This window comes from Engraulis encrasicolus, chromosome 14, assembly GCF_034702125.1.
Source record: "Engraulis encrasicolus isolate BLACKSEA-1 chromosome 14, IST_EnEncr_1.0, whole genome shotgun sequence".
Taxonomy (NCBI): Eukaryota; Metazoa; Chordata; class Actinopteri; order Clupeiformes; family Engraulidae; genus Engraulis; species Engraulis encrasicolus.
The window spans coordinates 23,088,696-23,105,589 of NC_085870.1; the positions used below are offsets into that span (position 1 = coordinate 23,088,696).

The window sequence follows — 16,894 nt, forward strand, 5'->3', positions numbered from 1 at the left end:
CCCTGGGCCTGAGTTTGACATCCCTGGTCTACTGCAATACTTACTCTGTTCCATCTATAATCCTCTCTATTACCACACACGCATATGGTACAAGGAATAAACCCCAACAGATTTCCCATTTCACACACTTGCTGTAATTATTCAGTGGTATGAACATTTGTATAGCCCTCACATACATAGTATATCTACAATTGAAGATTTCATCTGTGACAGACAAGAAAACACACCCATAGAGAAGAGCCCATACTGACTTACCCATCATACATTCATAGGTTGGATAAATAAGTCAGTGTACGTTTTTTTGGGGGGGGAATCACATTCTTTTTCTGAGAAAGATGGCTAGAGCTTTCTGTTGTTGTTGTTTACTAAGACCTCTTTCATGCTCAAAGGTTTTGATGAATGGAATCCATCGAAGACACATTTTCACCAGCATTTACAGATATACAGCCTGCTTACAAATTATGAACGTGTGATACGTGTCTGGGTGACCACAGCAGCACAAATGAATATTAATGCATTTAATTGTGAACAAAGGGTGATAATAATAATAATAATAATAATAATAATAATGTATGGATCTATGGTTTCACATGAGCAGCCTCTCCGTTGACCTTGGCATAATTTTATTTAAAATCCAAAAACGCTGATTCTTTTCCACCACTACAGTCTGTAGTGTATTGGCTCTTTAAGCGGTAGCACCAATTTGGGATCTCTGTGGTTCAGACTGGCATGGCTGGCTTTGTCTGCAGAAAGCCAACAGTGAGGCTACTTGCAGTTCTGTCATAGAGTGTCCTTTATGACTTACTCAATAATCTCTCCCAAAATAACACAATAGTAACAGCTTGCTCTTGTTCTGAAACTGTGGGGAGGGATCTATAATTTAACATAGTTTGATAATGCTGGTAAGAATATCTTTGGACATCCTGAACTAACAAAACAAAATATTAGTTGCTGCTGCTTTAGAATATAAATGTATGCTTCAGAGATGTCTTCTGATTCTTGAATGAAGTGTGTGCGTGCGTGAGTGCATGCGTGTGTGTGTGTGTGTGTGTGTGTGTGTGCGTGCGTGCGTGCGTGAGTGCATGCGTGTGTGCATGCGTGTGTGTGTGTGTGCGTGTGCATGTGTGTGCGCGTGTGTATGGGTGTGTGTGTGTTTAGGTTGAGCATGTGCTGAATAAATGTGAAATGTACAGAAAGAATTCTTTCTGCCATCACTTTAAAGGCAAGCCCATTGCTGTACTAACATAAATATCCAAGGGCACTTTCATATAGCCCTATATCAACACAACTCCCCCATCATACCACACTGTGCAGAAAATACAACATGTTACAGAAGAGCGTTTTCAGTTCATATGCTGTTCTAGAAACAAAAAACAGTGAATATAATAAACAAATGAAGAGAAAATGAAGAGAACTTTTATGACAAACAGTGTACCGTTAATAGTCCAGTGATATCAGAAAGAAAAACATGTCTAAATGCACTTTTGCCTTGAAAATAACATGGTCAATGGGTCTCAATCACTGAATGAGATCCCATTATCTAACTCCCCTGTCATGCTTTCTCTGTTATATTCTTAAAATAGTCTAAACCCACAAAAATCAACTTCAAGAATAAATAAGATTCAAGAGAGACACCCAAAACAGTGATAACTGAACTAAATGGTTATGAACATAAAGGCCACTAAGGTCTGGCATGCCAAAGACCTTTATACCACAGCGCTCTGCACACAACAGCAAAAAAAGAGAAAAGAAAAGGAGAATGGCAAGATTTCTCGAAAGTGTCGTTGCTAACCAGTTAGCAACTTAGAATGTTTCCAATGGAAAATTGCAATTGCAACCAAGTAAGTTGAAAAAATAGTTAGCAACGACGCTGTCGATGCACCCTGGGCCAGCAGAGCTGTGTATATGACATTTGTGATTATAGAGGTGGCAAAAATAAATGTTTTATTCAAACGGCACCTCTCATAACCATAGAAATACATTGTACAATCTTTAAGTTTCAGGTTACAACATGGTGTCATTGTTTGAATTGGGCGTGCAGTCTACTGTATATACACGGCTCAGCTGGCATGTATGGAACAGAGCCCCTTGTTGATCATTATTCGACTCAGTTAGCCCCTGGATATGTAGGCTGGGACAAAAAATAGGACATATTTTATACTCTACTAATGAAGAACAAAGAAATACATCCATTGGATAACTGATTTTTTAACAAAACAAAAAACAGAGAGAATTTTTTTTAAACCACATGCTTGTTTGAATGTAGTTCAAAATGACATGCTCAAATGGAGTATGAATCCCCACATTCAGATGGAACATTTTAAGTCAATGTGAATATTTTATATTGAGATTCCTGTTTGTGAAAGGGCAACACAAAATTGAGGGCTAAATACGTAGCCTATATCACATATTGTAAGAATGTAAGAAAAATAATCAGCTCTCCAACAGATGTACTATTTGCGTGGTGCGTGCGTGCGTGGTGCGTGCGTGCGTGCGTGCGTGCATGTGTGTGTGAGCTGTCCAAGTATGGGGGGGGCAATGTTCCAGACATATTGGGTGTACACCAGACTGTCCTCTCCTTTTAACAGACACGCATGTACAGACACATACAGTTGGATACAAAAACACCTGTTCATGTACTCAAAGGCAAATAATGTAGCGCATCATCCGTCCAGAAATAAGGCTAGCCGATTGCATAGAACTTTAGAACAGAGCAACACACAGACAGCTAGAACTGTGCACCTTTCCGCAGACAGACCCACTGCCCAGCTCACACGGAGACCTAACGGAGGAGAATGTCAAAATGTCTTGGGGCATAATTGGTGCATTAAAATTCAGCAATCACTCGGATGAAAAATAGTCTACTCACTGAACTGTAACAGCAAGAACACATCAAACGTGACAAAAACGACATGAAGCTCAGAAAGTGTCGCTGCTTCACGACTTCAGAGCAGTAATACCAAAAGTGTCAAGGGAGGACGGATACAAAGCAAGATGCAAGCATTCCAGCATTCTGATTGGCTGCTTCGCCTGCCGAACCATTTCATAGCTTCAACTGTTGTTCATGTCCCCCAAGCATTTTTGGCGCTGTTGTCGCCAGCTCGTAGTCAATTCCTTCTGGTGCCTTTGTTGCTCTTACCATGTTCGATGTGTTCATGCAACAGGTGTTTAACTTCCTTTTGGGTAAACCTTAAACATTTGTAAAGTTGTTTTAATCAGTGCCGTGTGTGTGTATGTGTGTGTGTGTGTGTGTGTGTGTGTGTGTGTGTGTGTGTGTGTGTGTGTGTGTGTGTGTGTGTGTGTGCAAACATTTACTATTTACTTAGAGCAAACAAACAAAAACATTTCAGCTGAACCGTGCACTTTAAAATACACACTAGATCCTTTATACTGGTGCTTGACACAAGTGTAGTTCTCCTCAGTTAAACGGGCCAGTTTAGGCCTGGAGGAGGTCTTCATTCTGAATGGGAATTAAAGGTGCACTGTGTAGGATGGTGGCCAGAGTAGGTATTGCAACTATGCTGCTCATTGAAACTTTGCTGAATTTGAACTTTGCATGAATATTTACTAATTTATAAACCAACATTTAGTAGTATGACCAAAGTACATTAAGTTTTGCAGATAAAAATGTCTATTTGTGGAAATTCATAATGGTGGACCATGGAGAAGATCTCACTTTTCATGTGTGAAAAATATAGTTTTCCCAGTCATAATAGTGGTGGTAAGTATTCCTGAAAAAGGTAACTGGGCAGCATGAATTCTGGAAAAAAAACCTACTAAAATATTGCACTGTGCATCTTTCAGCTGGATAAATCCAATTGTGTTGTGGATTGTATTTCATGTAGGCCTAGACGTAATGATTGGCAAAATGAGTTGGCCTATTAAACACATTGCAAGCTAGCATCAATGATGAATTTGTGGATAAAATGGAGTATATCCTGTTTTTGTTTTTTGGTCAGTGTATGTATGTCTTGTGGGCGCCGAGCAACATTAGCGTCAATATAAGAGACATTTTAAAACCCTGTTATTATTGCCTGATGTTTGAATGTGCTACTTTTAAAAAAGAGACACATGCGTAATGTTAATGTCACTTTCTTGAGTGCCTGGTGCGGTGAGCTAGCCTCGCAAACCAGACAGCAACAGTTAGGCATGTTCGTGTAGTTCACTAGGCTAGCCATAAGCATAACATTAGCTTCAGTTTGCTGCTTTGAACACAACTTAATCCAGTCCTCTTACAGTCTTTCCCTGCATCCAATAGGTGGCAAAATGAACCACATCTAAGCTCTTTCAGAGTGTAATGGTCCAGACACAGACATTGAAATACAGTCGGCCGACTTCTTAATTGCATTCAAAAGTGACAGTATATCTTTGTGTGGACCATCTTGATTTGCCTATGGTTCTATTTTCCCAGACCATGAAAGAGTGGGTAACACTTTACTTGATACTGGCATTATGTGCATGACATAATAGTGTCATGACAGTGTCATAACAGATTCCATCCACATCCATGTGTCATAAACATTATGCCAATGTAATAAACATTTTATTTCAGTTATGTTAAAGACAGCTCAAACTGTGTCCACCTTTCATGACCATAAAATGTTTGTGACACTGACATCATGTTTATGACTCATCCATGATTGTGTCTGTTTGACAATGACTGTTTGACAATATTATGACACTGTTATGTCATACGTATGGTATGACAACGTCGTCAAGTAAAGTGTAACAAAAGAGTGCAAGCTAAGTCTGACCTTGGCATTGGCATGACCTTGTCCTGAGCCCCGCACTTCACTGCTGTCTGGGTGTATATGCCTGAGGTACGAGGTGCTGTAAATTCAGGCATGGTGTAGTAAATCATGAAGCTAGTCAAAACTAGCTGTGATTGGTCATTGTTGTTTGACAGAAGTGGTGACCTGTAGTCACTGATGGGCAAAATTGATCCATTACTTACAATCTGGGGCCTCTTATTCCAAATGGCCTTGTTTTATCCATCTAGTTCAACCTGGTGATGATTCAACCAGCCAATCACCTAGCTGAATAGCATTAGTAAAGTAAAGTAAAACCATGTCATTTGGAATATGTGGCACTGGATTGTAACCAGGGCTCTAAATTTACTTTTTTTTTTACCACCAGACAAGATGGCTAATAGATGTTAATCTTTCTAGCCAAACACAACACTCACTAATGGGTCAAAGTGGCTAGGAAGTTGGTCTTTTCTACCAGCCAAACTGAATTTTCACCAGCATTTGCCTAGTTGGCTGGCGTTAATTTAGACACCCTGATTGTAACTACTGAGTCCATTTTGCCCATCACTGCCTGTGGTCGCTGTTTGAGGTCAGTGTGGAGCCCGGGCATGGCGTGGGGGCTGGCAGAGTAAGGAGCACAGTTACAACACTGCGTGATGTGACATGATGTGATACGGACGTACATATATACAGTATGTTCTCAGAAACGATTCAGACCTTTTTGTGAAATACACATGAAGCAAAAGTGGGATTTGTTTTTTCTTCTGAAAAATAAAAACACACCCCTCCTCACCGCAACTCTTGCTGGAGCAGCGATTTGATGGAAAGCACCGATTTATCTGTGTGGTGATTTGGGCTTGGACCTGTCCGTCTCACATCGCATGGCCAAGGAATAGAGGAGATTGGGGCCAGCCAGCTGGATGGGCAGGGCAGGAGGATGCTCATTGGCTGTCTGTCCTTGTGTGAGGAGGGGTGGGGTGGGCGGGGCGGGGCCGGATCAGCTGACGGTCACCTCTCTGTCTCCCTCGGCGTCCCTCTCCAGCTCGTCCGGGATCTCGTCCGTGTTCCCTGAGTCACTGCTCGCCACCGAGCTGAAGGAGGGAGAGTTCCTGCGGAGAGAAATATCAAAATGCCTGAGCTGGCCCGGTACCAGGAAAGACCCTAAGGCAGTGGTTCTCAACCTATTTGAATCAAACGCCCCCTTGACCTCATCATAAGCCTCCCACCGCCCCCTTGACCTCATCATTAGTCTGCCAATGCCCCCCTTACTATTGAAAAATAAAACGTACTAATGCCCCCCAATGGGAACTAACTTCTTCTTGCAAAGACACACCATAGTCAACTTGAGTCACCCTACTGTGATATGCGGTTTTGTAGATTATGGAGTGAAAATTGTATATTCGTAAAATGTGTATTTGTGTGTATAAAACAGAGCTAACCATCCAAACACACCTACTACATATATACACATATACACCACACCACATTTTATTCAGTACTATACTATACAGTACTATACTATACAATACACTTTCTCACACAAAGACACAAAGACACGCACACACACACGCGCGCGCACGCGCATGCGCACACAATAGCAATAGCCAATGGTAACTGCACCTGCCCCCCTTGATCATCCTCCTGCATGTCTCCATCTGCACGTCCAGGCCTCTCTTCATGCTGCACATCTCCATGTACTCATGCAGGTGCCTGTTCATGTCGGACTTTGCTGTGGCCAACTCCTCCTGAGAGAAAGATCATGACAAGAGACAGAACAATTGTCAAAACAAGAAAAACATGCATATCGGTCTCAAAAAGATCGGGAGCAGGACTAGCAAAATCAGATGAAAACTGAAGACCCGACACCAAGCTCCCGTTTCTCTAATTTTAATGTTATGTTTCGGGCAGCATGCCCTTCATCAGACATGTCGGGGACTTTTCTTTCAGTTTTCAAGAGACAGAACAATGACACGAGAGAGAAAGGGAGATGATGCATCTATAAGCTGGGAGAGAAGAGGGGAGAGCACAAGAACAGACACATGGATGGAAACAGGGATGGATGAAGAAAACAAAACAATACAATACAATGCAATACAATACAACCTGCAATCATATAGCGCAATATCACAACTAAAGTTGTCACAATGCTGAGTGGCAAGTGTGTAAAGATCACAAGATGTTTCATTGTCATATACTCATACACTTCATCCATGAGCAATGAAAAGGATAGAGCTCAAAAAAGTCCCAAATGATATAATAGAGGCCTAGAGGCTTTTGGCTGCTAGTTCCAAATCCACACGTCTACACGCACCAACACGCACATGCACATGCACATGAACACACACACACACACACACACACACACACACACACACACACACACACACACACACACACACACACACACACACACACACACACACACACACACACACACACACACACACACACACACAGACACACACATTCCTAGACAGATACCATATTAAGGTGTTTTGCGCTATATAAATTGAAAATATTATTATTATTATTATTATTATTATTGTTATCAAATTATCAAATAATTAATATTTGAAGGTGCAGCTGATTCAGGAGGAATCACTTGTAGACTGGAAAAGCCCAACACTGGTACAATAACGGTCAAACCAAACCATTTTTTGGTCAGACTCAGTGGTGATCCTACAATAACTGGCACCCCAGTGCCCCAGTGCCCAGGGCTGGACTAGAATTTCCCGGTGGGCCCCACACCCTCGTGGGCCCCTATTTTCGAAATGTAAAAAATAAATTAAAAATCTGCATCGTCTGGGGTTTTGTTTTGCGATGATGCCGCCCCTGGTACACTACCTCTATTTCGCCGATGGTCTTCTGGTACTCCTGCTCTCTGTTCTTGAACATGGTCTCTGTCTCGTCAATCAGGCTGCCCAAGCTCCCCTCCTGTGACACCTAATGGACACACACAGAACAGCACTTTTTAAAAGATTCTCTTTTTAGACCTTTATTTGCTAGGAAAGTGATGATGTTTGGAGGGAGAGAGATAGGATGGGGTCGGTAAATGACCCAGGCAGGATTCGAACCTGGGTCCCAAATGGCATGTACCATAGTCCATATATGGTACAGATGTTTTAGTGTGCACAGCACACCACAGCCCCTCCCAGCAGGACACACAGCCACATAGGGCGCATTCAGGCCGACTTAGGCGGTGTTTATACATACCCGGGTATTTTGATACACGCAGACCTTCTCCTTCGGATGTGCCTTTCGTTCACAAACAAACGAAGGTTTTCCCTCTATAAACGAAGCTCCAAAAAAACTCCGGCAAAAGTGGAGATTTTTTAAAATCTCCGGTTAGCGTTTGTATATAAACAGAGATAAACGGAGACTTGAATGGCACTACTTACGGCCTTAACGTATTTATGACAGCTCTCAACAGCACATGTATGCGTATTTGCCTTTGATGTGAACGAACATATTTCGCTAAGCAAAATGTTCGTTTATTAAAATACCCAGGTATGTATAAACAGCACCTGAGAACCGTGCCGTTGCCTGTTCCGGCACCTAATCGCAAACTGGCCGTCGTGTTCACACCACAGATTGTAGCGTTCGCGAACCAGAAAGCTGGTTCGCAATGCGAACCGCAAAATACTAGGCTTTTCTCCTTGACGACAACGTGGCCGTCAGCAAGATCATCGGAGTAACACAGTAATGTGCGGAAAAAAGTTCAGATCCCGGTATGGACACGGGTGGTTCACAGATAAGCAGTGCCGAACGTAACTGGTGCGTGCACAAGCTCCGTTCTGGTCGGCCTGAAAGCCCTATCAGTGTACCTGTGTTACCTCCAATTAACCCATTTAATGAGTGAGACCCTACGATATAGTAGAGTGGTAGTGAAGTAACTGTATTCATCCTGAAGGAAATTAATGAGTTAAGTAGCATACACATAGTACACATAAAAATGCATAGTACTACAGATTAAACATAGTAAAGTCTCGCACACACGTGTTAATCCTCATGTAGCCTAATTCCCTTATTTCCATCTGTGTTTCTTCTTGAGGGTATAGCCCCTATAGATTCTAGTTCTATAATTCTCTACCTCCAAAATGAAATCCTACTGCACACATCCAATACAGTGTGAAAAAGCAATATTTTCAGATGTACTGTATAGTCTGAGGGGAAAACCCCAATGGGTTCTAAATCTAAATCAGTCTAGGGTAAGTGGTTAGGGCGTCAGACTTGTAGCCCAAAGGTTGCAGGTTCGACTCCCAACCTGCCAGGTTGGTGGGGGGAGTAATTAACCAGTGCTCTCTTCCATGACTGAGGTAGCCTGAGTATTGTACCGTCCCGCCGCACCGCTCCCTTGGGGCGCCATTTGGAGCTGCCCCCTTGCATGGGTGAGGCATAAAATGCAATTTCGTTGTGTGCAGTGTGAAGTCAACACTTGTGTGCTGTGGAGTGCTGTGTCACAATGACAATGGGAGTTTGAGTTTCCCAGATGGGCTTAAATTTCTAGATTGTGTATTGTACAAGTCCCACTCATAAATCCTGTCAGGTTGCTGTTTACAGTAAAAACGCTTACAGGTTCTCCACCCTCTCCCTGGCACTCAACGGCGCAGGGGTTGTTGTTGCTGTTGAAGGCATATGGCACGTTATAGTTGGTGAAATCCTCCCACAGCAGAAGGGTCTCGTCGTTCTCCTCCCACGTCAGACTGTCACAGTCGTCGTCGATGTCGAATGTCTCCTTCCTGGCAACAAGGGAGGTTTCAGAGCAATGGCTGGGTGTGATGCATGAGTGAGATGGGAGGTGAGGTAAGAAGAGAAGGGTGGAGAGGAGAGGAGAGGAGAGGAGAGGAGAGGAGAGGAGAGGAGAGGAGAGGAGAGGAGAGGAGAGAGGAGAGGAGAAGAGGGGGGGAGAGGAGAGGAGAGGAGAGGAGGGGAGTGGAGAGACGAGACGAGACGAGACGAGAGGAGAGGAGAGGAGAGGAGAGGAGAGGAGAGGAGAGGATAGGAGTGTAGAGGAGGTAAGAGGAGAGGAGAGGAGAGGAGAGGAGAGGAGGTGAGAGGAGAGGAAGGGAGAGGAGAGGAAAGGGAAAAAGTGACAGAAAAACAAAAGAAGAGAAAAAAGGAAGAAGTGAACACACACACACATGCACGAACACGTCACGAAAAAGATGCATGCAAAGAGATTCATGCGAAGAGATGCAATGTTAGAGTCATGCTGAACCGGGACACTATTAAAAATTAAGAGCTTTTACAAAATAGTACAATTTTAAATAATAATAAAAATTATGAGAAGAATTATAAGAATAACAGGCTAATGCTGTAATATTATATGAGGGTCCCATTCCAATCCAATCACTATACACACAAACAAGTCCGACAGGCGGACAACAGATGCGTCCGTCTATGCCCGTTCTGAACCTTTTTTGCCCAAACGCCCCCTTGGCCTCCTCATAACCTGTCAAGGCAATTTATCAATAAGCCTACCATGTACTGTATAAGCCTGGATTTGAAAAAGTACCATAGGATTTCAACAGTGTTGGGCAATTTACTGAAAAACTGTAATGCATTGCTGATTACATGTTAGGGACCTACTGTATTTTCAAAATAATCCCTTACACTACATTTAGCAATGTGGGGACCTAAGGCGAATTTAGCTTAGGGGGGCCATCGGTCCATCCCATATCACATTTTTTTTAACATAAAATCTCTATTTTTGTTAGGCTATTTTTTTTTTTTTAAATCACTTTTTTTTTTTTTTTTTTTTAATTACAAACATAAAAAACAGGCAAACATTACAACCCTTTCTGGACAGATTTCAATGAATAGGCTATTTGCAATTTTGCATAGGCCTACATTAAATAAACTAAAATGTGAAATTCTCTTTTCACTTTAATATGAGAGCAGTGATGTCCCCCCCCCTCACTGAAGTGTTATTTCATGTGTGAGCATGATGCTGTCACCTATTTGAAGTGACGTTGATGTTGGATTTCATGGAATACTTTTAAATGCCGCTTTGGGAAGAAAACAGAGTAGGCGACAGGTGAACTGTATTTCTGTCAAGACAGTGGTTTGCAGGCGTTTGCGTTTTCACGTGGATATTGTCTTCGTGGACCGTAACAGACAAACCGTAAGTTCCATAAACTAATCAATGAGACATTGGCTACGTGTACATGATGTTTTAAGTCCGATTTAATAAATGCGATTTAAATAGATCGGATTAAGAGTTATTTTGCGATGTGTATACATGGCACTTTCACTTAAATGCAATTAAACGTCTGGGGAAAATAAAGCATTGCGATTGGACTGAGGACGCACGTGCTGAGCGAGCCAAATAAGGCACGGGGGCGTGGTTCAATGCCACCGAGATGCAGGTCATCTTCCCCACGAAAATCGTTGCCTCAGGCGGACTGAAATCACAACATTTCCCCCTTTCTCCCTGGATCATTTACAATGCTACATTGGCTACCCTGTTAGCATAGAAAAACGAGTGGTCAAATGGTAATGTGGAGTAACTTTGTTGTGCTTCATTACTTCGTGGGGCACTTTTACATCAATATATGGAAGCCACAACATTTATAGTCGCTTAGGGACTGTAGCAACCCAATGTAAGTAGGCTGCCGGATGTGAGTGCCCGGATATCCGCCCGAGTATCTGCATGCATTTGCATTCATTTCCACCATCAGGAATGCTTTGCGGCACCACAGCTACCCTATGTGAGTCGCGCTGTGTCGCCTGACTGTCCCTTGACTCCCTTCTATAATATGATTGTAGCCTACCGTAACAACTCGCCTCGGCCCCCGCCGCAAATATTCACCACTCCACCACGGGTCCTCTGGTGTTGTGACCGTTTTAGGATATTTTCCATGGATGTTTAAACGATATGTGCAAATGCAGTTCCACCATGGATGTTTAAACGATATGTGCGAATGCAGTCATGTTGAATTTAGGGTGGCCAAACCATGCCATGTCATGAAGAACGTGCATCACATTATTTAAACAGCTCGTGTAAACAGTTATCCTGAGTGCCCGTGTCTTTTTGGAGATCGGAGGCTTGATAAGCAGAGAGATGGGAGAGAAATTAGTTGTGCGCGCGCACACACATCTGCACAATATCCATCGGACACGAAGTTACTGGCTCCAATATTTCAGTGTCCCGTTTGATTCTGTAGCCTACTGACACTTTTAAGTTTACGTAGCACAATCAAATGAATAGGCTATTTCTAAATTATATGATGGTAGTCTCCAATATGCCTAGTTTCACGTGTGGTTGGCATCACCAAATAATCTGCACAATATGTGGCATAACTTTTCGAGTGCTACATTTAGACCGGGTAGTATCGAGCATGGTCTGTCCCTTAAATAATATTAAGAGTGTCCCGTAACAACTCGGTCTCGGCCCCCGCTGCAAGTAGGCTATCCTCCACCACGAAGGTCCTCTGATGTTGTGACCGTTTTGGGATATTTTAATATAATACAGAAATAAGAGCGTGCGCGCGCGCCTCTGACTGTATCTAGACACAGAGGGAGAATGGCTCCAATATTTATATTCAGCGCCCAGTTTAATTCTGCATTGACACTTTTAAATGTACATGGCACAATCAAATGAGTAGGCTATGTTTAAATGTACTAGGCAGGTCTCACCAATCTGGCTTTGTTGTATCACCAATAATAATGGCACAATAGAGTTCTTCAGCGGAAGCGGAAGCATGTAGTAGATTGTAGTCTTTCATGTTAGCATTTAAGGACGTCCTGGTTCCTATCGGCTTCCGGCCTCCATTGGGAATGAATAGGGGTAAATTTCAAATAAGCTCCGAGTGCAAGCACGCGCTTAGCGAACCCCCGCAAACTGTCGAGGGTGTTAAAAATAGGCTGTAGGTATGACATGGTTGATCATTTTGTGTCAAACTTCGACATAAATACGATGTTGCGTCCATATGCTAAACCCGGAAGCTTTTGGCGACTACAGAAACGGCGCCAGTATCTAACGGCATGTACGTGCGGAAGGTTGTACCCATGGCAACCAAAGGAAAGTATGTAGTTCGGACGTTTTAATGATCAGAAAGGGGTTAGCAATATTGAATTATAATCGTCATGATTTAACATGTGAATACACCAACATGATGATACGATCCGTTCCACTAATGAGAAAGGGATGCGGGGACACGCTAATGTTCGTTGTTGCCGTGCAACTTATATTTTTGCCAAACCTGAATCTCTATGGCGTTTTGCAATGTAAAAAAACGCCAGGGAACCGGTAGTCCAAACGCCGCATACAAGTTGACGTCAACGCTGAAGAGCTCTATGTACGGCATGGTTTCGCGTGTTGTTTTTGCACCACCAAATACTACACAATATGCGGCATAGCTGCTGTTTTCTAACTCAGAGAGAAGGATATGCCCAGATAATTCTTTTAACTTGTAGGATATCCTGATGTTATGTTTCACTAATGTAAGGAGTAAAATAGACTTGGTAAACTCGTGACTTTAATGCCTTCCGAAACGGGCTATTCTGTCTGTGACAGTGTATCTATTTTAGGCTATAGTCTTGTGCAAAACTTTTTATTTAACATTGCGAATGGGCAGGATGATTTGCTTAGACACGCACGTGCTTCAGAGCAGCTAGAACTGTGGAAGGTGACTGCTGCAGTTTTCAGCTCAGTCCTCCTGGATAATAAAAACAAAATAATGCCGACGAGAAAGTAACGCCGTTATCTTTTGATGGATTCCCTTTGGGTGCCCGGTTGAGACAGTTTATATATGATTTAGGCCTATATATAATTGTTATTATTTTGATGTTATTGGTCACCGGGCCTATTCTTTTGATTGGGAGATCAAGGAACTCCCTGTTGTCGCCGAAACGGCGATGTGCTGTGGGCTCTTTACGCACGGCACCTATGTCCCTTCCATCTTCAGTCAGACTCAAATCGGACCGAAATCAAGTAGCTGAGGTTAAACTGTCGTAAATACACGACCGAAATCGGGTAGCTGAGGTAAAATAGACGTAAATACTCGGGCGGATATCCGGGCACTCACATCCGGCAGCCTACTTACATTGGGTTGCTACAGGGACTTTAAATTAAGCAAAACTTTCATGTGAAAATCAACAGGAAGTGCCGCCATGTTTTTCTCACTGGCAAAGAGCACGGTTGGTTTGCACGCATGAGCTCCAGGCCAAAACTGAGCGACTGCCACCTTGTGGACACAAGAGGGAATCACAGGAGGGAATCACAATTCAGAAACGCATCACGGGAGGGAAACACATCACGGGAGGGCGGACGGACGGACGGAGGGACGGACGGACGGAGGGACGGACGGACGGACGGACACCAAAGCCTCTTATAGAGATGCGTGGGACGCATCTAAAAACAACAATCCCTGCAAGCTGTTGAAGAGAGCAGTATGTGTGTCCGCTCAGGAGATCCATATAAATAGAGCCATATTAAATATGCTTATCCCACAGCATTAGCTTAACATCACCATTAGCCTGAAGTGATATATGAACTCGAACTCTGTGAACTTGGCCCAATGACTTCTTGCTGAGTGCAGTACCCGACTTGACCATTGAGTGGCAGGCTATAGCAGAATAACATCAAGGCTCAATAATGTGAACACGCTTGTTAACACCTGCAGTAACAGTGTTTCCCATGGACATTCTCATTACAAACATCCTGCCTTGAGATACAAATAAAATAGCTAGCCGTGCATTGTCATGATAGACAAACAAGCTTTGAACCAGCTTATACATTACTGGTAACTCTCATGAGTTACCTGTGTTGGAAGGAAACAGTGTTTCTTTTTTTACTTTTACTTTTTACTCTTACCCTTAATACCCTTAATTTCCCTTTGGTATTCATAAAGTTACTCTACAACTAGTTACTCTACCCTACCCTCTAACCTTTGACACTGTGACACCTCTGCCATTTTGTAAGAAGCCTGGTGTGACACACAACTGGTTGAGATTCAATAGGAAGCCTATGAAAGTCTTAGTAGGCTACTACTTGAGGTCCCAGGCTAGGTTAGGTTAGCTGTGTTAGTCACTAAATCCATCTTTTTGTAATATGTCAGGTGTGACTCACAGCTGGTTGAGATTCAGTAGGAAGGTTAGCTGTGTTAGGGCCTCCGCACATCGGCTCCGACAAAGTGCTGAGCACTGCTCCGCAAAAGTTTGATTCCATTGTTTTCAATAGAACCCCGCACACTGTTGCCAATGTCTGCGGACATTCGCGGATATCGGCTAGCGATTGGAGACGAGTTCTATTTTGTCTGAGCCGCCCACTGACTATCAATGCTATGTTTGTGTTAAATTGGGTTTGGGGGTCGGAATTCTGTCGGAAGCGAAAGTGCTCCGCAGTGTCGGAGCTGTCGGAGCCTATGTGCTTATGTCGGAGCTGTCGGAGCCTATGTGCGGAGGCCCTTAGTCACTAAATCCATCTTTTTGTAATATGCCAGGCGTGACTCACAGCTGGTTGAGCATGCGTTTCATCTCGTCGGTGATGTTGAGGGATCCGGGCATCTCCTCCTCTGATGTGCTGGGGTCAGCATCCATCTCTGAGCTCTCCTCGTCCGACGTCACCTTGCGCTCCTTCCTACGACACACTAGCGCCCCCTAGAAACACACACATGCACACACACGCATGCACGCACGCACGCACACGCACACGCACACGCACACGCACACACACACACACACACACACACACACACACACACACACACACACACAGCCTAGTAAACTACCCGAAACCTCCGACCGTCACAAAATTAGGCAATAGCAGAGCTTCAATCACAATGCTCTGGCTGTGTTTCAGTAGGGGTTAGCAAGTAAGTAGGGAGGGCTGGCACGATTGACACGATTGGTCATTATATGCAGTTTAACAGTTTGGAATGTACATGTCTTGAAGGTCTTTTTTGCACGTGTGGTGCCAGAGTTGACTATACTTGTCTTTTCATGTTGTAGTCTGGCTTGCCAGGCTAACACATACAACCCTGACATGATGTTGTTCTGCCCTGTATCTGTCTAGGCTACTGTCTGTATCTGCAGTAGGCCTATTAGTCTGACTGAGGGTCTGTTGCTGTTCTAGCCGCTTCCTACAACACACTACCACACCCTATAGTGCGCACACACACACAGACACATGTGAAATATACTGATGCTCAAACATAAATAGTCTAAGGGTCTGCTCTGGCTCCAGAGAGCCTGTGGCCTGAAGCACGTGTGAAATGTACGAGGCTGTAAGTTAACCTGAAGGTACTGGTAGATCACCTAATAATATAGGAGTCCTCGTTTTCTTAAAGGTACACTGTGCAGGAAATGGTCAAAAAAGGTACTGCAACTATGCTGCTCATTGAAACTGGGCTGCCTATTGCCAAATTTGATGAAATTACCAAGTAGTTTACTAAGTAATAAACAAATATTTTCTAGTATGGTCCAACTAGAGTCATTTTTGCGGCTACAAATTGCTATTTTTAGAAATTCAAAATGGCGGATCATGGAGAAGATCCCCCTTTTCATGTATGAAAAGCGCAATTTTTCCAATCATAATGAATTTGAGAATTTGATGGTGGTGGTAAGTATTCATGAAAAAGGTAACATTAGTGAATGGGCAGCATGAATTCTGGAAATAAACAACTAAAAATCTCACACAGTGTCCCTTTAACTAAATGGTGTCCGCAGGCTGTCTTTTAGCATCTTTACAACGTACTGTACAGTAGGTTAATTTTTCCAGGTTTATGTCACTTCATCATGTCCCGCACCCACCCACGCTCAAACATATACAGACAAGATGTTGCTCCTGTGCCCTGTGTGTATTTGTAACATTACTCTGACTCTAAAGCTCTGTTGTGGCTCCAGAGGGACTGTGTCGTGCTTGCACCACTTGTGCTGTGGCTTGCTAGCACTAGTTCCTCTGTGGCCTGCTAGCATTAATGTGGTTCTAACGCAGATGGGTGTTTCTCGTTCGAGCTAACGAAGTTGAGCGAAAATGCACGAAGGGTCTGCGTGAGAAGGCTATGTTAGCACTACTTAACTGCTGTGGGCTGCTAGCACTACTTCTACTGCTAGAAGCCAGCTGCACCTGGGGCTGGGCCAGCAACATCACTGCAATGTGATAACCTTGAAGAAAAGGCACTGGGTCAGCACTCTCTCTCTCT

General features: G+C 43.4%; 1 protein-coding gene across 4 annotated transcripts in view; it reads right to left on the reverse strand.

The window, feature by feature from the left end:
* Positions 1-1,052: 1,052 nt before the first annotated feature.
* The window catches only part of iffo2b (intermediate filament family orphan 2b), a 55,102-nt gene continuing 39,260 nt past the window's right edge, over positions 1,053-16,894 (reverse strand). For 2 of the 4 annotated variants that reach the window (XM_063215230.1, XM_063215228.1), the window contains 5 exons: positions 15,205-15,350; positions 9,322-9,487; positions 7,593-7,691; positions 6,369-6,493; positions 1,053-5,857 (listed from right to left, as the gene is read on the reverse strand). In XM_063215230.1, coding sequence (XP_063071300.1) covers positions 5,746-5,857; positions 6,369-6,493; positions 7,593-7,691; positions 9,322-9,487; positions 15,205-15,350 — 648 coding nt within the window. In that variant the 3' untranslated portion in view covers positions 1,053-5,745. Of the gene's footprint in view, positions 5,858-6,368; positions 6,494-7,592; positions 7,692-9,321; positions 9,518-15,204; positions 15,351-16,894 lie in introns of all 4 variants that reach the window. The other 2 variants (XM_063215229.1, XM_063215227.1) reach the window with 1 other exon arrangement.